General features: G+C 42.4%; 1 protein-coding gene across 2 annotated transcripts; it reads left to right on the top strand.

Annotated features, from left to right (window-relative positions):
• The first annotated feature begins 963 nt into the window (after positions 1-963).
• LOC140999538 (band 4.1-like protein 1) lies at positions 964-27,812 on the top strand. Of its 2 annotated transcripts, XM_073469983.1 has the most exons (23): positions 964-1,044; positions 1,373-1,519; positions 7,741-7,845; positions 9,142-9,184; positions 9,298-9,373; positions 11,827-12,045; positions 12,165-12,252; positions 12,340-12,492; positions 13,620-13,717; positions 15,085-15,260; positions 15,807-16,063; positions 16,804-16,842; positions 18,001-18,030; positions 19,644-19,799; positions 20,098-21,171; positions 22,682-22,732; positions 23,061-23,456; positions 25,451-25,672; positions 25,757-25,816; positions 26,015-26,104; positions 26,234-26,314; positions 27,039-27,155; positions 27,272-27,812. In XM_073469983.1, the coding sequence occupies exons 1-23, from the start codon at positions 973-975 to the stop codon at positions 27,275-27,277; spliced, it is 3,756 nt and encodes a 1,251-aa protein (XP_073326084.1). In that variant the 5' UTR covers positions 964-972; the 3' UTR covers positions 27,278-27,812. The 2 variants fall into 2 exon arrangements, with proteins under 2 accessions (XP_073326084.1, XP_073326085.1); XM_073469984.1 differs by lacking the exons at positions 16,804-16,842; positions 18,001-18,030; positions 20,098-21,171.

Genomic DNA, 27,812 nt, shown 5'->3' with positions numbered 1-27,812 from the left:
ATTTAACATGCTATCTCATGTTTGCAATTTCAGCTGACACATGAGGAATATTAAACCCGTCACCCCGTGCTCACTTTCCATACAAAAGCTACAGACTGACTCTGGGCTTTATCTCGGATAATTCGTTCCTCTTAGCTGAACTATACTTTATCTTAATATCAGCTATTGTTACTGTATGTATGAGCGCTGTGCAAGAGTCCAGCTCCAGTATAGCAGTGGTCACCTTCACATGACAGGCCTCATCTGTCTCCAGCTCGCCTGAATATTACATCAGCATTGTTATACGTCTCACTCTCCAACCTGACCCTCCCCTGGTCTCTCTCCTTATAACCTCTGCCTTTTATTCCGTGCCACCCCTTCCTTCCTCCTGTCTCATCCTTAGATTGTTGTCACATTCCCGGCGCCCTCTCCTTGTCGTCTCCCTCCCTCTCTTCCTCTTCCTCTCATTCTCTATCTCAGTGTGTCGGCTGTCTTGTGCTGTGCCGCAGGGCTCTCTGGCTGATGTAATTTATGCTATCTCCTTTGCTAGTGTGAGAAGAGAGCGTCCTGAAGCCAACGCTCTTCATGCAGAGTGCTCCTGTGGGAGGCTGTGAGCCAGCACTGCCTGAGCTCACCCTCTTTCGGCATCTCTCTGTGCACAACGCGATGACCATGCATGTGACAAAAGAGGCTCAATCTGCACGGTAGTGCAGGATAATTAAAAACATACCACGTAGAAGCTGTGCAAAGGAGATTGATGTGTTGTCACTACAGGTATCTCTTCTGCAGCCATCCATTACACTAAAATGTCAGTTGAGCTGAGTAGAGATAGGAAAGTGCTTTTCTTAAGTCTCATGAGTCAAATCCAACCAGTCCATAGGCGGATTGGGTTTCTAGCAGCAGTAAACACAGCACACTGGTTTTTAGAACAGGAAGAGATTTGATGTTGACTGAATGTGTTTATGTGTGGTTGCAGGACTGCAATCCATTTCAATGACAACAGAGAAGGCTTTCGCTGAGGAAATGAGGAGCGCAATGGAGGGTGACGCCAGGAGAACCAATCAGGTGAGAGCACTGTGGAACTCACAGCAGCTGTAGATCATTTGACTCGGGCCTTTCAATCACTCTGGGGCCTTCCGGCTTTCTGTTTGATATGCAAGGCAGCCAGCCCTCCCTGTCTGAGCCAGTGACTTAACATCTTAACATCTCAGAGCCGCAGCCTCCACCACATCATGCATTTGATGATTGCCTCACATGATCAGAGATTCTGGCTTTAGATCACTCCGCAAAACATAATGCCTCTTGAGAATCACAATTCAGATATGTAAAGTGGAAGACAAAGTAGGGTGATTTGAAGCTCTCTCACTCAGAGGAAGGATTTTCTCTCCGCCAGGTTCCAGAGGATCACGGGGAAGATGATAGCTCAGAGAAGACCCCCAGCAAAGCCTCCAAATCCCCCCAGAAAACCAACAAGCGGCCCAAGACCGTCCCTGTCAAAGTCACTCTACTCGACGGCTCAGACTATGAGGCTGCAGTTGAGGTACGCTACTTATTTGTCATCATCAAGTACAAAATGGCTGAACAATCCATGTAAACCTTTGACTTACAGTACCTGATGTAGTTGTGCAACACCCAGCAATAGAGTTATAATTGGTGTTTTGGGTTCCCTCTCTTTGTGTGTTTCCATCTGTCTGCACATTTTCAAGTGCGGCATACAAAAACCTGAGTGGAAAATTGTGAAAGAAACACATAAAAGGTGCAACATGTCAGAAATTTTCACCACTTGAATTCCTACTCGGAACAAATTGGGAGCAGCCTATCATCAAAATAACCAGCAACTGCTTCTAACTGTAGCTGACTTTTCGTGAGATCGTGACATTCCTCAGATTTGTCATGTTTCAGTTTGTGGTTCTGTGATTTCCTGTTTGGTTGTGCAAATCCACCCTCATGTGTCTTGTTTTGCTTTTCATTTCCTCCTTTTGTGTGATTTCCCACCCTGTTTCTGTGTTCACCTGTGTCTTGTTAGTTAATTAGCCCTTGTGTATATAGTCTGTGAGCTCCCTGTTGTCTTTCGTCTGTTTTGTTCCCCTGAGCCTGTTCCCGTGTCTCCCTGTGTCTTCCTGTGTCTGGTTTTTGTTCCCGGCCTTTCGTTCCTGTTGCTCACGTCATCACTGGTTTGTATTGTTTAGCTTTTGTTTTTGGTCTTTGTATTTTTGGTAATTTGGGTTTGTTTTTTTTGGATTCAATGATTTTTGGATTTCAGCTCATCACTAAAAAGCTTGTTTTTTTTGCTCCTAATCCCAGCTGCCTCCTGAGTGTTTTACGTTTGGGCCTGCACCGTTTTACCACACGCCACAAGATTAACACATGAAACATAAGCAAAATGCCATATTCCCATCACACATTTTAAGTTGTTGGAGATGCACTCTTGAATTATGTAATCTGGTTGCGCCGCCTTCTTCTGCAATGGTTTAATGCTATTGGAATCACTGTTCCTGTTCCTGATGCATCCAGCTCTTAATATTCTCAAATCAGTGGTGAATGGAAACATGCATTTATTTGCTTTTCTGCTAATTCTCTGGCAATGCAGTTGTAAATTGCTCGACATTGATGGAAGCTGGACTAGTTTTACATTTACCTGCAGACAGAATGGTTTAAATATATCTAACTAAACTGCTCAAACTAGCCCTGATCCAGGACTATAATACTGCTTACTGTGTCACAGTTTTGCATGACTATCTCCTATCAGTCACAGACCTGACTTTAATAGAGGGGACCGTGCTTTGTTGGATTAAATGTTTTTTACTTTACCTTTTTATTTTGTTCATAGGTTGCTAAGACGATTTCCAACCACACAAGTTTGTATTCTCCTGGATCAGGACTAGTTCACAACCTGTCTGATTTCTTGTTTGGTCCTCCATTACACTTTGTTGTAGGTTTTTTTTTTTTTTACCATGTTTCCAGATTCCAGCAATTACTGTGGTGGGTACATAGTTATCACGATGGAAGAAATGAAGGCCAGCACTGCGGAAATTAGACCTTTCCTTTAAAGCTGCTGCCAGCGTCACACCTTAACACACAGTTTGCTTTTCGAAAGAGTCATCCTTTGATAATTGTTTTACCGTAAGCAATCCTGCAAACATGCTGAGACATAATTTGAAAAAATGATTTCAAAATGTTGTTTTGCAGTGCTATCAAAACACAGTTTGGCTGCTTCTCCTCGCTGAAATGCAGACATGCTCAAAATGCATATCTTGCTGTGCAGGGTGAAGAGAAATCCAGCATTTTAAGAAGCTGGTGTACATCTCCCCCACTTGAAAGAGCCCTTGACTCAGCACACCTCACCACGGTACACCTCAGTGGGATTTAGGCTCCCTCGGTAATACACGCTACTGAGTCAGGAAATGCAGCTCGGCTGTTATTCTCCCTGGGAGGGGGAGTAATGGGTGGAGGGAGGTAAGACAAGCTCTACTTTGTGGGGGATGGAAGGCTTAGATGAGCAATCCCAAGCTTCCATGAATCGTGACTCTGTAGCCTTTTGTGTTTGTAAACAGACAAATTCCCACCGCCATTGGTTTATTTGAATTTTAACAGCAGCCCACACGCCCATCATGATCGAACCGTGCAGAAAATTAATCCTGGACTGAACGGGCCTCTGAGGCAGAGCGAGGGCGTTCGACTGGGGTGTTCCACAGCAGAGGGAGACCCTGGACAGGACTTACAAAGCTGCCATGAATCACATTAAAGCCGGCACTGGGAGCCCATTGGCTGCTGCTGATGATGGAGCGTGGTGTGTGACGGGAATGATCTTGTTGGCCACCCGACCTCATTCATGTCAACTATATTCCTTTTATGGCTTAGCGCCTTCCACGTGACCTCACATATTTTACTTGCCAGTGAGACACACACGCTCTCCTTCAACTCGACCCCTCCCCATCTTCTGTCTTGGGTACACACACACACACACATTTCTTCATGTCACCTGGGCAGTGACACTAGAGGTATTGGGCTGTGACAGGAAATCCATACGGCTGACAGATGAGCGCTCTCAAGTTTGACTGGGGAGAAAATAGAACGGCTGAAGGAAGGAGGAGGAGGGAAAGATGAAGATAGTGGGGGAGGAGGTGGGAAGAAAAAGATGGAAGAATGGAGAGGAGGTAGTGCTGGCTTGTCTACAGTAGTATGTATGAGAGTGTGTACGGCACTCTGTCTGCGATTGGAAAAAAGGCAAGCGAGGACACGATGATGAATGCAATGAGAACATTACTTTAATTACAGGCGTTATGTCCACAGAGTGAGCCAACCCTGGTGATAAAAGCAGCCTATTGACGTTTGGCTCACAACATTATAGATATTGATTAAGCTCAGTGCATTTACATTGTCCAGTCCTTAACCTAAAGCCACACTGTTAAAGAAAGAACTCCACCACCTGCTTGCTTACAGACTCAACACAAATCCTTTTTTTTTTAATCTTGCGTGAAACATCTGGCTTTTTAAATTATATCCGGAGGAAACCATTGGACCAGTATTTTTACTACTTAAACTTTGGCTGAATGTAATTTACTCTGCAGGACCAAACCATGAAATGCTAATGTTCCTCATCAAGGTTCCTTCATTTTTGCTGGTTAACCATTTTCATTTTATAAGAGGCAGGGCTGTTTGGCATCTGGCTTTCCTGAATTCAAAGAATTCTGTGGTAGTGATTCGTATGTCAGAGTTCAGCTATTTAAGAGGTGTTTTATTAACAACAAATTAAATACAATTGCTTTTATCCATAATCAATCCTGCACCGCCACTGTTGAAATGTCTTTTTCACTGAATTGTAATAACAGCACCCAAACAATGGATACGTCTGTGTATGCACAGGATAAAAGCATTACAATCCCGAGTGCTCAACATTCAACACATCAAACTGCCCCTGCAGAGAAAACTCCCAGCTCCATAAATGTTTGGTTCATGAGATTGTGTGGTTAACAAGTTTAAACCAGATGAAAGATTCATGATACTTAGACCCAGCTGGGCTTCCTTTGAACGAACTCAAAAGACGATAAAATCAATTTATCTACAGTAGATTCTGCATATTTTCTTTCCTTTTTTAGCACCCAGTGAAAATGTTCCCCTGCAGCATCACTCGCTGCTTCCTCTGCAGACCTGAGCCTCTGAAGGTACAAATGAGCTCAGTCTCTTGCCCAAGGGAACTTCAGTATATACAGTATACTTGCCAAGACAGGAGCACAACCTGTCTGGTTGACACTGTCTGACAGCTTGTTGATAATGTGCTTAAAGCTACAGATGATTTTGGATACCAAACTGCCAGGGAACATGAACATAATAGCTTTATCCCCACGGGTCATGAACCAGTCATGAACCAGTCATGAACGAGTCATTAAAGCTTTTTACAAAATTGCTCTGGAGCCAGATAAAATCTAACTCTGAGTATTAAAGTTTTAATGTTTATCGCAATAACATGCGCCTCCACCACGGCTGCTTTGAATGTAATGCTGCTTAATGTATCCAGTGTGAAGTACACGACTCTAATGTTTGTTTACTTCAGCTAAAATGTGCTTAGAAAAGTGTCATGACTGAAATCAAGAAAAAAAGAGAGATTTCTGAGCCAAAGACTGTTTTATTAAAGGGGCATTCCACATATTGATCACACATAGCTCTGTTTAAGTCATACTTCAAAGTCTGTGTGGCCTGGTGATGCCAGCGGGCTTCTCTTCTCTTCTCTCTCTCTTCGCTTGGGTTTTGAGGCAGGATTATAACTTGTACTACAGACTGGGGCTGTGGGGTAAAAAACAAAACCCACTGAATTTAACAGCACGGTCATTGAAAAAATGATTGATTACTACCATTGTTGATTAATCTGTAGATGTTTGGACTATCAAATGTCAGAAAATATTGAAAAATGTCAATCAAAATTTCCTAAAACCCAAGGTGACATCCTTAAATGTCATGTTTTGTCAACACTGTCGAAAGAAACTAGAAAATGGTGATTCCATGTTAATTGAATGTTACCATTAAACGTTGAAAGGACTCTATGTAGCAATTTATATGTGTTGGTCACTTTTTTATTGACCATATGTGAGCAGATTGTAAGGTGACGTGAAAAATGAGACCCTCCTCATCTCTCTCGGCTGCCTATACGAGGCTGTGGATGATTTGTTTACGTTGTTAATGCTGCTGGACTTTGTATTTCTTTGTGAAAGACTCGGGTCGTTAGTTTAGAAATGGAGTCCACTAACATAAACTAACGACCCGCTTCCAGCACAACACAGAAATTCTGCAGAGCCCCTTTTGATTTAAGCAGATATCGTGGTGTTTCTGTTGCTATTGCCTCAGACTATAGAAGCTACGCCAACACGTCCTCACAGTTTCTCTCTAGTTATTTGATTCCATCCTTCCTCTTGCATTAGTTAAAGTGACTAAGTTCAGTGGATTTACTTTCTCCTCAGCCAGCCATTAACCCCTTCACACATAGACACACTCTGTGTCCCCCTTCATCTTGTTTGCATGGGTGAGGCGCTCAGCTAAATGGATTCCTAGGATTACACCGAATGGCTGCTAACACAATCAGCCCAACAGAACTAGTTACAGAAATGTGATTGGAGCCAATTGGAGCAACAACGAAATCTCATCAGCAGCTCCTGAATAGGTTGCCATGCTTGGGGGCCCACCTTAGGTGTGTGTTGCAATTTCATTTTGTTGGAAAATCGAATATAAGAAATATAAAAATAAACTCTCTGACTGCAGCCTCTGCCTGTTAATCAGCAGTGTTCTCTCACTCCTTTGCTCATGGCAGCCTCAGTGCAGCGGGTCGTGTGTTGTTAATTTTTTGATTTAGAGACAGATCACTTTATTATGGTTAGTTAATTAGACATCCTTTCATTTTTAAGAGGTGTGCAGACTGTGCTGAACAAAGCTTTGTGGTGGCCTTGTAGCATCCAGAGACAGAGGAAGTGAGAGGGCACACACGCACACACAGAAGAGACCCATTACTTCTGTTTCCATGGTAACAGCTGCTTGGTTGCTTTTCCGCCATTGGAGCCAGGTTTCCCTAGGAGATGAATCTGGCGTGTGTGTCCGTGTGTGTGTGTCTGTCTGTGGGTGTGTCTGTGCATTTGTGTGTGTGGAAATAGCTTTTTTGCCAAGGCCGTCTGTGCAACCCACAGAGTCCTTGTTCTCAGCCCTGAAGGACTGGATAGAAAATAGGTGTGGTCTTTGAAACGCCACTGAGGCGAAAGGCAAACGCTCCCCTTATATAGTCAGAGAGAGTGTAGCTCCTCCTCCTCCTCAGCAGGAGACTGGGAGCATCTCTCAGACCACACTCAGGGTGGATTATTGTGTCCCTGATATTTTTTGTCTCCTTAGTATAATATATGAATAAACAAAAGATATCACTGTTGAGTTAAATAATATCCAGATATTATTTCACTTGATAACCACAGAATTCCAGAATAAAGACATATAGTGCTGATAGTGAAGATATAGACACACGATGTGGGGAGAGAAAGAAAAGATTGAACTCACCACTTAGCGAGCAGATGCATCTTTATTGAATTACATTTTGCACGTGGTCCTCTTCTTTGTCTATTATACTGTATGTGACGCTCATACAACCTGAACCCGCACAATGTCACCTGCCCACTCGCTGTGTGTTCTTATGTTTATATGCATGTCGTGTGTGTGTGTGTGTCTGTGTGTGTGTCTGTGTCTGTGTGTGTGTCTGTGTGTGTGTGTGTGTGTGTGTGTGTGTCACAGAAATTTGCCAGGGGCCAGACCCTGCTGGACATGGTGTGTGGCCATCTGAACCTGCTGGAGAGGGACTACTTTGGCCTGACTTTCCAGGACACGGACAACTCCAAGGTCAGACACACACAAACACAAACACAGACACAAATGCCTGATTACTTTTTGTTCTTTTGACTCCCTTTATCCCTATTATTAAGATTTCCCACCTAGAGACATTACATATGGATTAATTCATTCTAAGATCTGTGACTGAACCTATTGATTCACACTTTCATTTATACAGCATGCAATAAAGCATTTATTATGAATATAGAAGCCATCAGAATTCTAATCTGTGGTTTACTGGATAGTAGTCATATATTATGATTGTTATTATCATTAATAACAGGCCTATTTGGGGGTAATTTAGGTCCTCGAGCTTTATAGGCAAAATATATTCAGAATGATGACTACCTGCTTTTAAGGGGAAACATATTATGCTCATTTTCAGATTCATCATTTTATTTTGGGTTACTGCTAGAATAGGTTTACAGGCTTTTTAGGTTTTTATTGTGTTTTCTCATACTGTCCAGTGCTGCAGCAGCTTCAGCCTCTGTCTGAAACACTGTTTTAGCTCCTGTCTCTTTAAGGCCATCCTCCCAAATACCCAGTCTGCTCTGATTGGTCCGCTGACAACAACAAAGCGGCTGTGCTAAATCAATTCTTATGTGCCACACTAGCCTCTAGGCATAAATTACGCAAGTGTGTGACTCTATAACGTAGTGTGATGTCACTAAGTCACTGAGTTAAAGGTGGGACTACTGACGAGGCGTTCAGGAGCAGTGTCTTCTGTGGGAGAGAGGAGCTTCTGTTGGTGTGAACTTTCAAGACCTTTTACATGCACAAGAACATATATAACAAACTGAAGGAAAGAAAAAAAGGCATAATGTCTCCTTTAATGGATTATTAAGATTTTTGTCACTGATTTTAGACCAAATGTCAATCACCCTTCCAGCCAGCCAGCTGTTTTTCCAGGTGTTATAAAGCAGTGAGTCCCTGGTTGCCCTTTTAACTGTGCTTAGGCACTTACAGCCTGAGTGTGGGGTACATGGCCTTTAACCTTTTTAAAATGTGATTAGACAGCATGGCCTTTTAAAAATGGTGCACAGGGTCTACAGTGCACCTTGAAAGCTCTGGTGACATTAAGCAGAGGAAGCGGATTCAACTGGCATTTATATCCCCAATATTGATGCTTTCAGTGTTTATAGAAGCCTTTATCTATTCTCTAGTATCATGAATATATTTCAGCCAGGGAATAAATTTTAAAAAAGGGAAGAGCAGTACTTTAAAGGAATCTTAAAAATGTGAGGGTGGAGGATTTTGCAGAGGTTGAATTTCTCAAAGGCGATTGTCTCTTTCTCTCCTTATCAGAATTGGTTGGATCCCTCCAAAGAGATTAAGAAGCAAATACGGGGTGAGTGCAGTAGACACACACCCACACACACACACACAGTCCAACAAATTCAAACAGAATTTTAATGAATAACAGTCCTTTGCAAAACAACCTTGCTGGTGGTTTGTCCACAGTTGGTTCGTGGATTCTTGGATTTTCTGTTAAGTTCTACCCTCCAGACCCGTCCGTGCTCATCGAAGACATCACCAGGTAGGTCTGAATACAACAACTTTTGAATTTGTATTTAAAAAAACCCTGACTTGTTTTGGTCGTCTGAAGCTAATATGTTGAGTTGTAATGAGGACGTTATAGAAAGAACAGAACAGCTAGAGAGAGTAGACAATGCAGTCAGCTTAACACACTTTAAATAAAAACACTAGCTTTTGTAGTCTTTGGAAGATTTTTATAAAAGTGTGAAAACCAATTTAATGACAGAGTGATCACAAATCAGAAATTAATGAGATATAACCCACACATTAACTTTACCTAATTAGTATACAAAAGATCCCTGTGTTTTTGTATTTCCATTTACTTTGAAAGGAAATCATGGTTTGAGTTAAAGGTGCACTGTGGAAGCACATCACCAGAGCAACCGCTTACTGCTGCTCACTGCAGCTGCCGTTAGCTAGTTAGCTCAGTTAGCCATGCAGCCAGCAGTTCGGAGTGGGTAGTAGTTAATGTACTTGAAACCTTGATCTCTTCCGAAACCTAACCAAGTAGTTTTTGTGCCTTAACCTGACCAAAGTACGACCATTTCACAAGAATAACCACGTAATGTACGGAAGGTAAATACTCAATCACCAGTGACAGATCAACATAGGAAGTACCGGACACACTATTGTGACAAAACATTATTTATTTTGAACAAAACAAAAGAAAAGAAAACAAACAATGAGATAAAAGCTTTCATAAAAAGAGTCAAGTGTGAGTGTATGTGAATGACTGAGCGTAGAGATATTGTGAGACACTTTGTATAGGAAGTGCTGTATCGCTCCTGATGAGCATACCAGCCTCTGCATTCACTGTATGAATGTGTGTGCGAGTGGGTGAATGTGACAAGCTTTGTAAAGCACACTGAGTGGTCGGTAGACTAGAAAAGCACTATATAGATACATGTCCATTTAAAACACTGTCATTTATCTAGCAATAAGATGTACAAGAGTGAAAGAAGAAAGAGCAAAATATCTAATAGTCAGTTCAGCAATAAATTAGCAACATATCAGCCTCAGACAGACAAGTTCATATAATGGTGGTTAATATAATCTTGGTTAGCTGTCTACTGTAGAAAAAACACATGACCAAACAAAAAGAACAACACAGCCATGAAGAAAGAACATCTGTTGATACTGCTCCAAAATGCTCTTTGGGGAGTAGATAAAAGATGCTTGTCAAGGTTTGCTTCGTCACATTTCTTCCAAGATGTAACACTGTTAGAATTAAACTGCTGTGCCAGCAACACAACGTCCAATGAGACAACCGCTGGTGGCAGAACAAGCTCTGATTTTTAGGACACGTCTGTTATGTTGCATGACTGTCTTTGTTCTTGTCCATATGGGCCGGGCACGAACTTGTCGAGCACACTTAAATTACTAAGTGAAAATTCATCAACAGAACTTCATTAACATTTGAATCACTTTCTACTGAAACTGTAGTCTCTATGAAAACTGTTTATTTTTATTATTATTATTTTGCAGTTTTCACCACGACTCATTTTATGCTGAAAATACAATCAACAGTTGACAGGGAGGTCTGTGGACCATATTAAATACCTGGAAAATTGTTTTTCTGGGAAGACATGTTGAGTTTTTTAAATTGAATTTCCACCACAATTCTGTTGGACTGGCAGAATTTCTCAGCGAATACAATCTGAAAACCTCAACAAATATTAGAAAGTGAAAAAAGAAAATCCTTTTCTGTAATTTGTGTGAGCTGTCCAGCTGCGTTCTGTTACACTTTTTTGTTGTGCTGGACAAAATAAATAAATAGACAATGGCCAAGTGAGAAGAATTTAATCTTTTGTAAATGTTCGCACAGAAGTCTGCAGTCAAGCTGGCCTAAAATGAAAATTCAGTCATTATTGACTCACCCCCATGCTGATGAAAAGATCATCCACAAATCATTTCACAGCAAAACGGCTTATTGATTTCAAAAAACATTAATAATGCCATTTTCTTAGCTGCACAGCTAAAAGTGTGTGTGCTAAAAGCACACACCCTTTCCAAAGTAGGTGCACAAGCTCATCTGTGCATCGAGGGCTAACCCTATCCTTTATCAATAGTGTGCTAACACACTCACGATGACAGTGCCAACGTTCTGATGTTCAGCAGGTTCAATATTTAGCCCGTTCATTATCTTAGTTAAGCGGGTTAGCATGCTATCATTTGCTAATTAGCACTAACCACATACTACAACTGAGGCTGAATGTCATAAGTTCTGCAGGAACGTGTTCATACACCAGTCGAACAAAGTAACAGTAGTTTGGTGGGGCACTAAATGAAAGGGGGATCACCAAAGTCATTCTCTGAGTACCATAATCCATCCAATAGTTGTTGAGATATTTCAGTCTGGACCAATGTGGCGGACACGCATACACATGGACTTTGCTGTCTCCAGAGCCTTGAAGTGAAGTGTCAGCAGCACTTCCACCTCCTGTGTCTCTTCAGGTACTACCTGTGCCTGCAGCTGAGGGACGACATCCTGTCCGGTCGTCTGCCCTGCTCATTCGTCACTCACGCCCTTCTGGGCTCCTACACCGTCCAGGCCGAACTGGGAGACTACGAGCCGGAGGAACACGGCCCCGACTACGTCAGCGACTTCCGCTTCGCACCCAACCAGACACGTGAGCTGGAGGAGAGAGTGATGGAGCTGCACCATAACTATAGGTCAGAGAAAATATGACTCCGCTAATTAAATTGAATGCCATGAGGATAATGAGAAATGCTGGTATTGTTGATTTGTGGGATGAATATGAAAGAAGCGATGAATCTTGTGTGGCATTTAGGGGAATGAGTCCTGCAGATGCCGAGGTGAACTTTCTAGAAAATGCCAAGAAGCTCTCGATGTATGGCGTGGACCTGCACCATGCTAAGGTACACAGATAAAACTTAAGTGCTCACTGACTTTTTATCAGTCAACACACTTTTGTCAGAGGTTTGGTGATGCTCTTTGTTCATCAGGACTCAGAAGGAATCGACATAATGCTCGGCGTGAGCGCCAACGGTCTGCTCATCTACCGAGACCGCCTACGGATCAATCGATTCGCCTGGCCAAAAATCCTCAAGATCTCCTATAAGAGAAGCAACTTCTACATCAAGATTCGCCCAGGAGAGGTAAATAAAAATGATCTTGTCTGTTGCATCTTGCCTGACTGTAGAGTTCACTGCGCAATTATTGCATGCACAATCCCCCTAGAACAGCGCACTCCGGTAGAGCAGATGCAAGTGGAATAAAGGATGATTTGGTAAAGAGCCAACTCCACATTTCTATTTCATGGTTTCACAGTTGTTAAAATTACATCATTGTCTCTCTTGACACGTTCCGGGCAGCATAAATAGCCATTTCATGGTTTGATAAAAGTGTTACTTCTGTGATTTATCTGCAGCGCGCCATGTGACAAGCGACGAGGAGGATTTTTTTTTTTTCAGACGGTATTTATAGCCCTCAGAGATACAGTTCTTAAAGATTAGGCTGATAGGTCATGTTTTCATTCTTCTCCTCCTCCTCCCCTCTTCCTCCTCTACGGTGACTTTAAAGTGATTAGCCAGTCATGAGGATTTGCACTTTCATCAAGGATTTTACTTGCAAATGTTTGAGCCACATTATGTGTGCTTTGATTTTATACTCCCAAAAATGTGTTATGATTTGCTGTTTTTTACTTCATTCTTTGGCCTGCGGGGCATGTGCAGTGTGTTTTATATCCACTGTTAAACTGACACTGACATCTTCACAGTGAACAGCGAGTCCATTCGCTGCATCTGCTTTGTTCTGCACATCTATCCTCTTAAGTCAGCCGTCACTTCAAATTTGCCTGGAGGGTCGTCATTGTGTTTTAAAGCTCTTTTAGTTTAAACTGTCCCCACAGATGTTTTTGTGCGTGGAACAAAAGTTGGCTTTCTCTTGCGAATGGACCATCTTAATGTTTAAAGACCTGTTATATTGCTAATAACATATTGATCCGGGAGCGTCTTTTTCTGTTCATGCCGCTGAACATTTGATGGAGCGAGCGCAAGAACGTCTAATTTGTGGGTTGGTTAGAGATGGAAAATCTACCTGACGTGGCAGCAGGAGACACAGGAATATATCTCCAAACAGAAAAACAACATTGATTTTTCCATTGCTGTGGAGTAAACACAATTTACCCTGCCACCTTCCCGCCATCTTTCCCCTCACTCGCTCCCCTCACTCTCCTTTTCTTCTTCCTCCTCCTCCTCCTCCACTCCTTCCCCTCACCGCTCAGTACGAACAGTTTGAGAGCACCATAGGCTTCAAGCTGCCCAACCATCGGGCCTCAAAGCGATTGTGGAAGGTCTGCATTGAGCACCACACCTTCTTCAGGTAGGACCGATTCACAGACTGACACACGTTTTCTGTCCCTGCATGAAAGTGTTAACACATCGCACAGTGTAGCTCTCACTCATAATGCAACTGTGGTGATTACTTCACTATTAACGCTAACACTTTTCTCTCACGGGTCCAGTTCTGTGCAATTTCCTCGAGAGGAAGCGATTAAACATCGTAAAACACATATGGCACTGGGTTGTAGTCTAGGGTATGGTAAAGTGCATTTCAATGTACTGTAAGTAAGTGCAAGTGCCTATCAATTTAACAAGCTGATAGCTGTTGGAACAAATGGATGCAGACTAGCCTTTATAGAAAGGTTCCTGAAGAGGAGAATATCATTTGCTAATAATTATAGGGAAAATGGAGACTTGTACATTTGTAATTCTTTAATTTCAATTAACACCTATAAGCTATAGACCCTTTTAGTCACACTTACATAGAGCCCTGATTCCAAAATAGTTGGGACGCTGCGTCAAACATAAATGAAACAGAGTGTGATGATCCTTTTTGACTTGTACTCAGTTGAAAACTCTGCAAAGACTAGAGCTGTGAATCTTCACTAGCCTCAAGATTTGATTCGATTATGAGTCAGCTGTCAAATGATTGTAGAGCACAACGATTCTCGATGCCTCTCACTGTGAGGCATCATCAATGTTCTGTATTACTGCACACGGCTTCTTTCTCATCATTTAAAACAAGTAGAAAGATAAATCTGACTTCCCTTTTTATTTCTCCTAACATAAGTAACGTTAGCCTAATGTCCGCCCACAATTCAAAAGCATGAGTGCAACAATGCGACGTAACTTTGTAGGCCAGCCGAGAAATCCACAAAAGTTTTCCAATAATAACTGATTATTATTAGTTTAATAAAAAGCGCCAATTTTACATGTTCCTGGAGTCTTGGCTGGCAGCCTCACAGTGAGGACAAGACGTGAGGAGACTTCAGAGGTGATGGTTGGGGGATTTGGCTGTTGTTATCTCTGGACACAACCAGACTGGCTGTTTTCCCCTATTTCCAGTCTTTGTGCTATGTGAAGCTAACCAGCTGGTGGTAGTTTCATAATTACTGCACAGACATGAAAGTGACATCTTTTGTCATCTAACTCTTGCCAAGAAAGCAAATAGCATATTTTCCAAAATGTCAAACTAAAATATCTCAGCTGTTCTTTCAAGGGAATCCCAAATAAAACAAACAAACAAACAAAAAAAACCCCCAAACTCTACTCTCCTTATTTTCCCTCAATCATACACGCTGTAGTTTTCAGGAAATTAGGGACCAGTAAAATTCAGCTTTGTGTTAAGTGAAAGATGTTACCATGGAGGATTTGTGGCAGATTGACACAATCTGAACCTTCCTGCAGGTTGGTTTCCCCGGAGCCGCCTCCCAAGGGCTTCCTAGTGATTGGCTCCAAGTTCCGCTACAGCGGGCGGACCCAAGCCCAGACCAGACAGGCCAGCGCTCTGATTGACAGGCCTGCCCCACAGTTCGATAGGTCCGTTAGCAAGAGGTACCTGCTGCCCCGCAGCATCGATGGAGGTAAGAATCTCGACTATTGACCCTTTTTACAGCAGTCATTTTGACTTGCCAAAGCAGGAAAAGCACAGGCGTGACCAAAAACGTTACCAAGGGCTCCATTCCATTAAGTGTCCCAATAAGTCATATCAGTGAGCGAGCATGCACATTACCAGAGCCCCACTACTAGCTCGTCTGAATGGAATGCAGTTGATCATTTTCCTGCTTCAACAAGTCAAAATATCTGCCATGCAAAGGGTCTATTCCACTCTCCACACTGATGTTTACTCTTATTTCTTGGATTGGCAATAAAAGGGCCAAAAAACCTGGCTCCAGGTTTAGAAAATGAATTAATGGGTAGATAGAAAAACATACATGAAAACACACACTTTTAAAGGGAGTCCTACTGAATCTCTGACAGCCTTCTGTTGTCAGAGCCTGAAATTCCTTTCCAAAAACAGAAATGAAGGCAGTTTTTAACTTGCGATTTCATTTTGGAGCAGAGCCCAGTGATATATCTGACACCCGAGTCCAGGTGGTTGATGTTTTCCTCTCTTCATACTTCACCAGCCTCAGCCCTGGGCGACAGTATGGACCAGCTGTCACAGCGAAGCTCCAGTGAGCGCACACAGTTCATGTCCAGAGAAGACCTGGACCAAGAGGGCAGTCTGGACCTGGACCACGAACAGTACCACTATCAGGACCAGGATCAGGACCAGTACACAGATCAGGAGCTGGAGCAGCATGATCTTCAGGACCAAGATCCGTTTCAGAGGCAGACTCAGGGTGCCAACATGTCAACGCCCACCAAGACTCTGGAGCTTAAGGTACAAGATGAGAGGATAGGACACTGTTCAAATACACAGAAATCTGCCATAAAACAAAAAGCAAATACTTTTATGGTCACTGAGCCACAGCCAGTCAATTAAAGGGATAATGTCTAAAATGTCCGCAAGAAAATGTCAAAAACAACTAGACCTATATTATAATTTAACATTACCTTGTCCATGAACATTTCTACCATCAGCAGCAGTGGTCGTTTAACAATGAAGACTACAACTCCCGTGATCCCACACAACTTGACAATGTTATCAAACTCACCTGATAAATGAAATATTTCCTTTCAAGTGTGAAAACTTTTTTTGTGAAATTTTGTGAAAAGCACACCAAAACATAAAAAAGAAGCTCTTTTGGCTCATTTGAACAAATACACAGCAGTTGTCGCTCCCCAAGTCGCAAAAATCCCTCAACTTCTAACTAACACTCTTCATCCTTCTCCCTCACATTCCTTTTCATTTAAGACTGTCGTCACCATCCCTACTTCTTCTCTATTTGGCCTAATTTCCTCTTTCTTCTGCTCCTCTTTAGACTTGTAAGACTTCTCAGTATGACTCCTCTTTTCTCTCGTTCTCCTAAAAGACTCTAACGGGATAGTTTGCTGCAGATGTTATTCTTTCTTTTTCACCCAGCATCCTGCCTCTAACAGTTCTTCTCTTCTCCCCGCTGTAATGTTAACACACTTTGCTGACCTCTGCTCTCTTCTCTCTGACCCCGTCCTCTCCTGCAGGGTGAGGAGGCAGGCTCGCCTATTGACTCAAAACCAGAGGTATTTTGGCCTTGGACCTTAGTGTCTGTCTGTGTGGTTTTGGTTGTTGTAGGTCATGCACCCATACTCTGTGTTTGTTGAACACAACTTATCCTTTTTGATTGTTTGTCTCTGGAGGGAATGTTATTTTTTCATGTCATGACTTCCTGGATTCTACTGAGTATTATCCATGGAAACTGCATGAATCGATCTACAGATGAATGGACACAAAATGTCTGATAAACAGGCCTTTTCTTTTCGTGTTGCGTGTCCGCCCTGCTGGAAAATTGTTTCTGTGGAAATTCATATTAGGTTTTCTATCCACTGTGATTTCAAGCGTAGCACTCCAGTGGAAGAAGCTTTCCAGCTTTTTTTGCAATCGTCAACACATGTTCACACTTGTGCTTCTTTAACAGTGTCCCTGTGTGAAATCAGAGGGATTGATTGTTTTTAGCAGGATAAACAGATGGCCCTTAAGCACTGTTGGTAATTCAGTGAATCGGTTGTTCCCCAGACGACAAATCTCCTGGTGCTGCGGCTGAGATGCGTCGAAATATCAGCAGTTTATTTAATTATTAATTATTTTTAGATTATTTTCATGCAACAGCCTTTCTAGATTTACTTGTACAGATGCACACATTAATATCATTTTCTTATTTATCTGGTTCAAGTGATTCCAGTCTCGTATTATTCCTGTGTACGTTTGTGTGGAAGTGTTATTAACTACTGCAGGAAATGGTGGCGTTGCATTAGCCACTAAACGGTCTGTTCATTTGTGGTTTTGTAATGCCTTCTCACCAAACCTTTGGATGAAGAAGTATGGGAATAATCCCCCTCTCCAAGCACTTCTGTTCAGTCAATATGAGAGTGCATTAATTATCAATTGGCCAACACTGAAATGGATTGTCCCTGTCTTCTTGGCAGAACATTAAACGGCTTAACAGCTCTTAGTCTGAAGCCCCGATGGTGTCAACTGTTTCTGTTTGTCTGTCTGTCCGTCCGGCCGCCTGCCTTTTTGACTCACCTGCAGCACTTTACCTCTTTGTCTCTGCACGCATCTGTTCTCCAACCCCCCCTCCCTCCCCTCCAACCACCCCAATCCTCAACCTCCTGCTTTGCTCAAAACCCTTCACTTCATGTCACTTGCCCCACCTCGGGCTCCCTCGTCTGTCGGACAAGGATCTGGCCACCCCTCGGCCCAAACAGGAGGTACTGCCTGTCCTCTCTATTTGGCATGTGCTGTGTGTGACCCTCATCAGGCGTGCTGTGATTTCTTATTCATAACTGTGACTGTCACTTACTGTTAGAACAGCAGCGGCAGCAATAGAGTTCATGTTGAAACATTCAGGTTGTTTATTCGTGTGTTTTGTTTGGCGCACCACTTTCTTTGATGCAATATCATAGTTTTGCATGTCAGGTTTATATTTTCTGAACTCTTTACTCAGTTAGTGTGTTTTTTTGTTTCGAGTCTATACTCACAAATAATTACAGTGTCAGGGAGTTTGACGCTTTGTTCTTCATCTTCCAAAGACTGTTAGGTTCTCACTCAGGCAGAGTGCAAATGGTTATTTATTATAATGTGCAAGATGCAGCAGTTGACAGTTCTGACAGTTCACCCCAAAATCACAAAAACTTATTTCTCCTCTTTTTTTTGGTGTGACTTGCTGAGTTTTGTAGATATTGGCTGTAGAGATGTGCCTTAAATATAATAGATTAGATGGCACTCGGATTGTGATGCTCAAAGTATACAAGTATATTTTAAAAACCTCTCTTTCCAGAAATCATGCAGCCAACTGTATCACTGCGCGGAAGGATGCTCGGCTAGCACCACTAAGCTAGCTAACATTACAGCTTAGCTAGGGAGGACGCCATTAATGTTTAAATTCTGTTCTGTCACACAAGCATGAGTCCCTCGTCCATGAGTAGATACATGCTTCCTGATACTGTAGAGAGAAAATAGTTCCTACTTGAAACTGCTGACAACAAGGTCTGACCCCCCTGATTTTGAGTAGCAAGGTCTAGAAAAAGACATTGTTGTTGAGTCTCCTTTTTAAGGAGACGTTTTATGCTCAGTTTTAGGTTCATAATTTTATTTCAGGTTACTAATAGAATAGATTTACATGCTTTAATGCTCAAAAACACATCAGCGTTCTCGTACTGTCCAGTGCTGCAGCTCTGTATTCCCCCTCTGTCTGAAACACTCTGTTTAAGCTCCTGTCTCTTTAAGGCCCCCTTCCTGAATACCCAGTCTGCTCTGATTGGTCGACTCAGACACGCCTGAGCCAGCACCACTACCAACAACAGAGCAGCTGAGCTAAATTAAAGGGGGGACTACTGACGAGGCGTTTCAGGAGCAGTGTTTTCTGTGGGAGAGAGGAGCTTCTCTTGGTGCTGACTTTTACATGCACAAGAACCTATAAAAACCCATAAAAGGTCTCCTTTAAGCACCACGAGCAGGGTGCCATGTAGTTCTATTATATTCGAGAGAAGGCTGATATCTCTAAAACTCTGCGATTCACACCAGAACTATCTAGATGGATAAACAGCACTTCAGGAAAGAGGAACAATCTGTAGTCTTGATTTTGGGGCTGACCTGTCCCCTTAAACCTACAGACCTTCAACTGAATATAAAAACTCATGAACTCTGTATACAATGATAAGGTCTATATCTATTTCTGGTCAGCATTTAGTTCATCCTTCAGCAAAGACAGGAAAAAAAAACAGAAAACAGACAATCACACACCACACCCTAGTAACTAGAATGTAAAAACTTCAGATCATGTTAATTTGTGTCCCTGATGTGACCTCCACTGTGTAAGCAGCAGTTCCTGGATAAGCCAGACGATGTTATACAAAAGCACCAGGCCAGCATCAACGAGCTGAAGAGGGCTTTGAGGCAGCCGAACAGCAAGATGGCCCAGAGGGAGAAACGCCTCTCCTCAGTTACTCCTCCTGGAGGAACCCCCGAGCGCAAACAAGTAAGAACAACACCCCATTCCCAAGTTACTTAATACAATTAGTCTCTATGTGTTATGATTTTCTATAAATGTTGTTTTGGTCAACCTTTCCCCAATCTATCTACTCCTTTGATTCCATTGAGCCAAATCTCAGAAAATCACAACAAACATCTTAAAATCTTTGCACAGTCGTAGGTCCCCCAGTTAATCACTGTGTTTATTCCTCTACAGTAATTAATTGGGGTATCAATGGCATCACAAATGGCAGAGCAGTGTATCTAGCTAGGCTAATGCAACTGTCTACTCTATGTCAACATAGGCGACCGGTGAGACCAAATTGATTGACAAGCAGGATGCTTATGAAGGAGCGCTGGACTCTAAACTGGAAAAGAGTAAGACCTCCTCTGTGGGTAGAGACACGTTCTCTGTGACACCCTGGACTGAAGCGAATGTGAACACTTGTCAAACACCCAGGGACTCTTTAAAAACTAGACCTGGAACATCTCCCAAACAGGAAACGGACTTTAAAAAAACAGGACAAACTGACATGAACCCGATGGATGAAATGGTAGCAACTAATGGGCATCATGATTCTGTATTAGGGAGGAATGTCTTTCAAGAAAATGGATATGGATCTCCACCTGACAAACAGAGGAGTGCGATGATCAGCAGAGATTTGAGGCATTGTCAGTATGAGCCTCATCGAGAGAGACCGAAGACCTTTGAAACTCCGGCGGCTGTCGATTCTCTCCCACAGGGCAATGGTGCTAGAAGTGAGAGTGACGCGATGCATTGTGAGAAAATTGAAGACAGGAGCCCTACAGGAGCGAAAGATTACAGCAAGACAGGGAACTCGCACTCAGAGGTTGCCAAAATAGTGCCTCTCAAGCCACAGCGATCAAAGAAGTCTTTGAATAAAGAGAACAAAGGTGTAAACCCTCAAACTCAAAGCCAGTATGATAGAGGCATCTTCGCTGCGACGGGGGACGTACATATGACAAAATCAAAAGATGGATCCTGTGAGGCAGGAAGGAGAGGGGATGATAATACTGTAGCGCAGTCGGCCACAGATGTTGTCAAGGAAAATGCAGGTGCCGCCAGATACCACGATGAAGCCGCGACGTCGTATCAGCAGCAGACTCTTCATCAGCAGATCAAGAAGGAGCTGGCAGCAGGACAAAGTCCCTGGACACGAGGAGGCATGATACATGAAGATCATTTTCAAAACTCAGAGTTCAAAGAGAGTCTCCTCTCAAGCTCCAGATTTCCGACGGCTCCCCCTCGAACTCTCCCTCTGAAGACGCAGTGGTCCCGGGACAGACAGAGCAACACGGATAACAGCCACGTCCACCACAGGACGCCCGGCCAAGAAACAGCCAAGAGGAAGCAAGCGGTAAACCATCTGCCCCCTAACCTGTTTGTCCATCATCGGAAAGTAAAGCATTGCATGAGCTTCAGGCGATGTCGATCTTGTTTTCACCATCAAAAAACCCCCTCCCCAAAAAAAATCACACACACATCTTCAGAACTCATGTGGCTGTGTATGAGAAAGCAAAAGTTCACGTTCCTCAGCATCGCATCATTGGCCCAGAGGGCTTTTTGCTTTCCCCCTCCGCAAAAGCTTGACATCTGCTTGGCCATTTCAGAACGCTGCGGGCCTTTAAGCAAAGTTCACAATGCTTAAGCTTCAGGCGTCCCCTTATTTACCCCACCTAAACTTTGTCACGTTAACACCTGGGTCTCTCCTTCCAACATCCTCACAGGATAAAGGTGGCTGCTGTTGCAAGGAGCCCAAGACCTTTCCACCATTTTTCTTTGAAACCTCTTATTCACATAATTTAGATCCTTTTCGTAAATGGCTGAGAAGGGCATTTGATCCAAATGTTCTGCCTTGGCACCTCTGTAGCAATAGCAGAAAATGAAAAAGGCGATTAGATGTAATCACAGGCTGCAGAGCTGCCAACCCTCTTCAGGGCTCAGGCATTCATATGCTGCATTTACGAATATGAATACCTCGTTCCTGCAAGGGGTTCTGAAAAGTCTAACCTCTCAGTGCATGGCATTTCTAGAGCACTTGCAGTCATTTTAATGATGTCAGCGTGTGAAATATATCCTTTGTGCATGCTTCAGACGGTAGCCTTTAGCTTTACAGACTCTGGGAATTCTCTGATGTGTTTATTGTACAAGTTTAACATGAGCCCTGGAGTCTGGGGGATACATTTTGTAAGTTATATTGCACTGAGCTCCACCCAGTCTGAAAACAACTTGTTTAAAAAGTGTAAGTACAGAACATAGACCATATTCACAAGATGACTGTTTTCCCTGACATCACACTCAATTTTGTTCTGCTGTGTTGCCAGGTTACAAGTCGAATAAACGGAATCTGAAAAATCAATATCATTTCACTGCCTTACAATTGATCAGCAACTAAAATGATGATGCGTAGTGAAAATACAGAGGGACATGTGGTCATATTTCAAAGTAAAACAACATATTTGATTTGATTCATCATCTCTTCCTTTGCTGATCAATCGGGAATCGTTGAAATGAAAACAAAGTCAGATTCCCAACGTTTATACGATTTGCGATCTAGAACACAGCAGCATAACGTTATCCCAGCATTTGAGGTTCCCTGCCCTGAGCGTGACGTCAGAGGAAAATGGCCACCGTGTGAATATGATCTATTGAAAACATGGTTCCTCAAAACAAACTGTTCTTTAATCAGCCATGAGTTGTGCTGCAGACAGAACGTTCCTGCTCTCTTTTTCTGATACAATTTAAGCACACGTTAGCTACATATTGTTAGCTACACAGTTTGTAATTTGTTGTAATTTCTATACACTCACTCATGCTCTTGTTGTTTTTATATTAACGTTTTCTTGCTGTTTGTTTTTCTTCTATAGGAGACACCTCCCACACCTGCTATTCATGAGGAGCCTTTCAACGAAGCTTCAGTGAGTCTCTCTTCTCTCAGCTCCACACGTCTCTTTACTGCTTTCCTCATATTTTTGGAAATAAGTTGTTCAACACATTGTTTTCAAGATGTTCTCATTAGCAAGTTTGTGTTAATTTGCAAAATGTGGAAATTATGTTGCTGTTCTGGTTTCATTAAAAGGCCGTCTTTATTACTGCTAATATTACACAATAGCTTAATCTGATTTATAATGTTTTCTGCTGCTGTTACAGATTTTATTCATATCTGTATTTATTGGAAAACAGACTTACATGTCCAATTCTGATCAATGATTTAACTAATTTAATGTTCTGTATCTTTCTCTGCAGATGGAACCGTGGGAGAGACGCCTGGGCTCCGTCTCAGAGGACGACCAGGACCACGAGATCCTGTACTTGAAGGAAACCCACCTGGGCATCGAGCGCAAATGTTCCAGCATCACGGTCAGCTCTACGTCCAGCTTGGAGGCTGAAGTAGATTTCACTGTCCTCACGGACCTGCACACGGGGATGGAGGAGTTCTCCCGGGGCATGTCAGAGCTGGGAGACAGGGATCTGTCACCTGACGGGGGTCTGTGCTTTGGCATCGACTTGCTCCAGCATCAGGGCCCCTCTGAACCGCCTCCTCCATTAGTGTCCGCGCCTCTTTCCAGAGGAGCCAGCAGCAGCCCTCCAGCCAAACACATCCAGTCTGAAGAAGTCCGACCAGAGGTCAAACATGGGCAGGTACTGTTTCCATGTGTGTGGAGAACTTTTTCCTTTAGTTTGATTAGTTCATAGGTTCAGCGTTATAAGTACTTTTCTATTTTTAGCCACCTGAAAATATGCATATGCAAGTGTTTAACACCCATATCTGAGTTTTAAAAGGTGCTATATACGACATTCAGCAATATCTAGCGATTGCAATGCTCGCGGAACAAATACATAATATTGGTAATTAGTTAAGTGTCATGCCTACTGCAGCCAGTCACTAATGAAAACAGACATGGAGATTATGAAGCATCAACGTGTAGAAAAGTCAGCTCTGAGTACAGTTGGAGCCCTGTAGCAGCTTGTAGCTCAAATGCACGGATGCCATTGCTCCACATTACCCAGTGACTGTCACAATTTGCTAAATGGTGAGGAGGCAAAACTAAAAGTCCAAAAATCGAATAATTCAAACAAAAGGCAGGCAGAAAGTCAGGCAACAAAACAGGAGCAATCCACAAGCAAAAAAACAAACTGAGTACAAATAAAAAGCAAAGTACAGACCAGAATACCAAGAGGACACAGACAGCAAATGCAGGAAAACGACAGGAAGACAGCACCAAGAAACGCAGCAGACACAGGAACAAAACAGACGAACCAACAAAGAGTGAGGGGAAAACACAGACTTAAACACACAGGGAGTGAATGAGATGCAGGTGTACACAGAAAAAGAGCAGGAACAGACAAACACAGGAAGTGGAAAGTAAAACATGACACATAAGGATAAATCTACCGAGCACCAACTGGGATTTCAGTGTTGTTTTTTATTTGAAAACTGGGTGATATCCATCACGATATTCAACATCCAAGACGTCTTTTCATCGGGATAAAATGTGTTTAACGTGTCACAACGCACAAAGTTGTGTGATCATCTTAATAATTTGTTCATTTGTAGGTTAAAAGAGAGACATCGATCACTTTTAAGCTATTTTTCCAAAGTCATATTGCACTTGTAGGCGAAGTGTGGTCTCCATTTAGACATAATTTAAACGACTTTCATGTTCAAATGGAGTGTCGTAAACAGAGTTATAGAGGCTGTGAGAAGCCTCCAGGACATCATAAGTCATCATCATGAGTCCTTTATACAACAAGCATTAAGAGTGTCTAAATATGAACGTTCAAACAACAAAAAATGTTTACTTTTGAACCATTTCCGAACGTCTTTCCACTCATGAGCTCAGACGTTTTTTTTTTAAGCATTTTTTTTCAATGGAAAAATGCTCACTGGGTAACTTTGTTTGCTGCTTTATATTGTCCTAAACCTCATATAGAATCTTTAACTAGAAGCACATGGGAAATATATTCGGCAAGTGTTTGAGCAAAACAACATAAAGTGGGACTGGACTTCCTCCATCCTCCTCCACCACCATACCCACTTCTGAGTGTTACCCAATCTTTTAACAAAGTGTGACTGAAGGCCACCCAAAACGAGCTATTAATAAGATCGTGCAAGTTTTGTTTTATAGCTCTAGTTCGCCTGCGCAGGAGCTGGTCAGTGGTAACGTCAATGAAACATATAAAAATAGATCATTTCCACTGTGGTTCAAATGAAAACAAAAAATGATGGTGTGATCACACCCGGAGTGTTTGTCACAGATTTTAATGTGTTTGTCGAGTGTTGTCAAAAAGCTGTACAATATAAAGGGATTAATAATTGTCTGCAATAAAACATTCTGACAGGCAATGCATTTCGAGTCGAATGCTCTAAGTCATGAAGAAAGACTCTTAATGCTTGTTTTTCTTTCCTCTTTTATCTTTTTTCTAATATAAAATATCTCTTAATCACTGAGCTCAAAGCACATTATCCATCAGACGCTTCAATAGATGCCTTCGTTGTCAGAAAAGTGTTTTCAACTTACATCAGCTAAAGCCCTGTTTTCCCATTGATGTCAAGTAAAACAGATGTTGAGGCTCATCTGTTGTACGTGTAAGCGCTTAGACTTCTTCCTCCTTTTTTTTCTTCCTCACTTCAGCCTGTGGTCCCCAAAAAACCAAAGAGGTCAGTGCCAGTGTCATCGTCGATGGACAGAGATCATTCGCACAGAGAAGCCGGTCGCGTCTCTGCCGTCACCCCGCTGAGCCGGGAGGCCAGTGATGTCATGCCCACACCCACAGTGAGGAAGACGGATGTGAGGACGGAGACTCAGCCGAACGGGTCGGAGGTCACCACGACCATCGTGGAGTTCACAGACCAGGTTAATTATATTATTCCAGTGAGAAATATTAAAAAAAGCTTGATTGTGTTTGAAAAGTCACCTAAATGAATTTGTCTTTTTCAGGATCACAGTTTAACTGGCCTGGGTGAAGTTTCTTACTCTACGAGACAGAGTGTTTCCCCTGTGAGTACAAACAGAAGGACCTGTCCAATTTTAAATCAACCTGCAGCACACTCCGTCCAGCTCTCCTGGGTTTAAACCTACTTACAAAAGACAGGGGTTTATGAAAATGAGCCTGACTGTCTGTAATGATTTGCACACACTGAATGTGTGTGTGATCACAGTGTTTGTCTCATGCTTACAGCTGTTCTGCTCCCTCAGGTGCACATGGGCAGTCTTGGAAGGGAGGCGTCAGGGTCGCCCATCCTCGTCACTGAAAATGTTACCTCGGCAACCACTCATGTCACCAAGGTAGAGAAGCAGAAGCAGAACTTAACAAGAGCTTATGATTTCAGGCCTCTAATCTCTTCTGTCTAAATCGAGTTAAAAATGGACTCTGCTTCTGAAGGCTATTAAAAGAAAAGCCACTCTGTGTTGCAGACGGTGAAAGGAGGATACTCAGAGACGAGGATCGAGAAGAGAATCATAATCACAGGAGATGATGATGTAGACCAGGAACAGGTGAGACCAAATGAACTATGTGCAGGGTCATTACAGGCTGCTGGAAACACAGGAAATCTTTATAAGCTGTATTTTATGGAAGCACTCAGTTTTAACAATTGCAACGCAGTGAGTCAGGAGTGGTTTAGAGTATGCATATATGTTTGGAAACATTCGCCGACTTCAGATCAGATCAACATCTGCCTACTTATTGTAAGTAATTTAAGTGAATCAATGAAATATACAAAGAAAATCATCTGTTCTTTGTAAGCAGGGCTGCAACTAATTATTATATCATTATGGGCTAATCTGTCAATTATTTTTTAGATTTATTGTAGATTAGAAATATCCATTTGCAAGCATAAAAAAAACTTCTTGTGTAGAAAAATCTGTCTTTCTGGAGTTTAATTTGTGTTAAATTGAATTTCATGATAACACTGACAAGGACCTTTTGGATACTGGACTGGTATTCAGTCATGATCCATAAAATGACAAAAATCTTTTAAAAAGTGAAGCATAGGTGAAGTATGTTTGTCTAAATTCTCATCACACAATTCCTTAGAAAGCTGCATTTCAGTGAGATAAATGGGACTTGTTTTTAGACTAATTTCACGGGCTCCATTGGTAGATTTTCTTTTACTTATTACAAGCTAGTAACACCTTGTATTCATGTTTGTGTACTTATTTCCCAAAAGTGGCATTTTTGTTAGTGCCTGTGTTCCTGTGATTCATCCTTTCCTTGCAGGCTCTGGCTATTGCAATACAGGAAGCCAAGCAGCAGCATCCCGACATGCAGGTGACCAAGGCGGTTGTTGTCAGGGAAACAGAGTCATCCACTGAGGATCGACACGGTGCATCAGAGGTATGGGGGGCCATTTTAACTCCAAATAATAATATCTGGCTGAGACTTTAGCCTCACAACCCTCCCATTGAGCTCCAGGGATTAAAGGTTGACTATCTTTTCTTTCTCTCCTGCAGTCCTGATTTCCTGAGACGAGAGTGCCCCCCTTTGGACCAGAAGTGTCAGTGCCCTAGTATCTGAAATTGCCACCCACGATCCCGACTGATAGACTACTGCCAGTGGTGCTCAAATGGAGCCTCTTGTGCACATTCACACAACAAAAAAGACTCCTTTTAAAGTCTTCTGTTTTAGTTTCATCCAAGCATTTCATCATTTAAATCAGTCACGCCCAGCAAGTTGGTTTGGTCCTTTATCGGTCGACAGTATGCCACCAGAAGTCCAAACATCTGGAGCAATTAAAGAGATAATCCAACTAAATTCCCTGTAAACCTCTCAGGGCCTCCATATTCAAAACACTTGCTTAAGTATTCCTCAAAGGTCAAAGGGAGTTAGTGCAGAAGGGGTTTGTTTAGATAATCTGTGCACTCATTCACACTGTGGAATAATCCAAAGTCATGCTGACAGTTTCATTTTTTGGAATATGAGACAAAAGATGTTCACACGCATATGTCTTCTACATGTCTGTCCTGCTGTACTGAATAACAAGATGTTATCAGA

Source organism: Pagrus major, chromosome 7 (genome assembly GCF_040436345.1).
Source record: "Pagrus major chromosome 7, Pma_NU_1.0".
Lineage (NCBI taxonomy): Eukaryota > Metazoa > Chordata > Actinopteri > Spariformes > Sparidae > Pagrus > Pagrus major.
Note: the sequence above shows the minus strand (reverse complement) of the source record. Positions and strands in the feature narration are given on the sequence as shown.

Excerpts from the sequence above, each read along its gene's own strand:
- LOC140999538 (XM_073469983.1), top strand. The coding sequence starts at position 973 with ATGACAACAGAGAAGGCTTTCGCTGAGGAAATGAGGAGCGCAATGGAG. Across the intron at positions 7,846-9,141 it reads AGGACACGGACAACTCCAAG|AATTGGTTGGATCCCTCCAA; the intron begins GTCAGACACACA and ends TCTCCTTATCAG. Across the intron at positions 16,064-16,803 it reads CCAAGACTCTGGAGCTTAAG|GGTGAGGAGGCAGGCTCGCC; the intron begins GTACAAGATGAG and ends CCTCTCCTGCAG.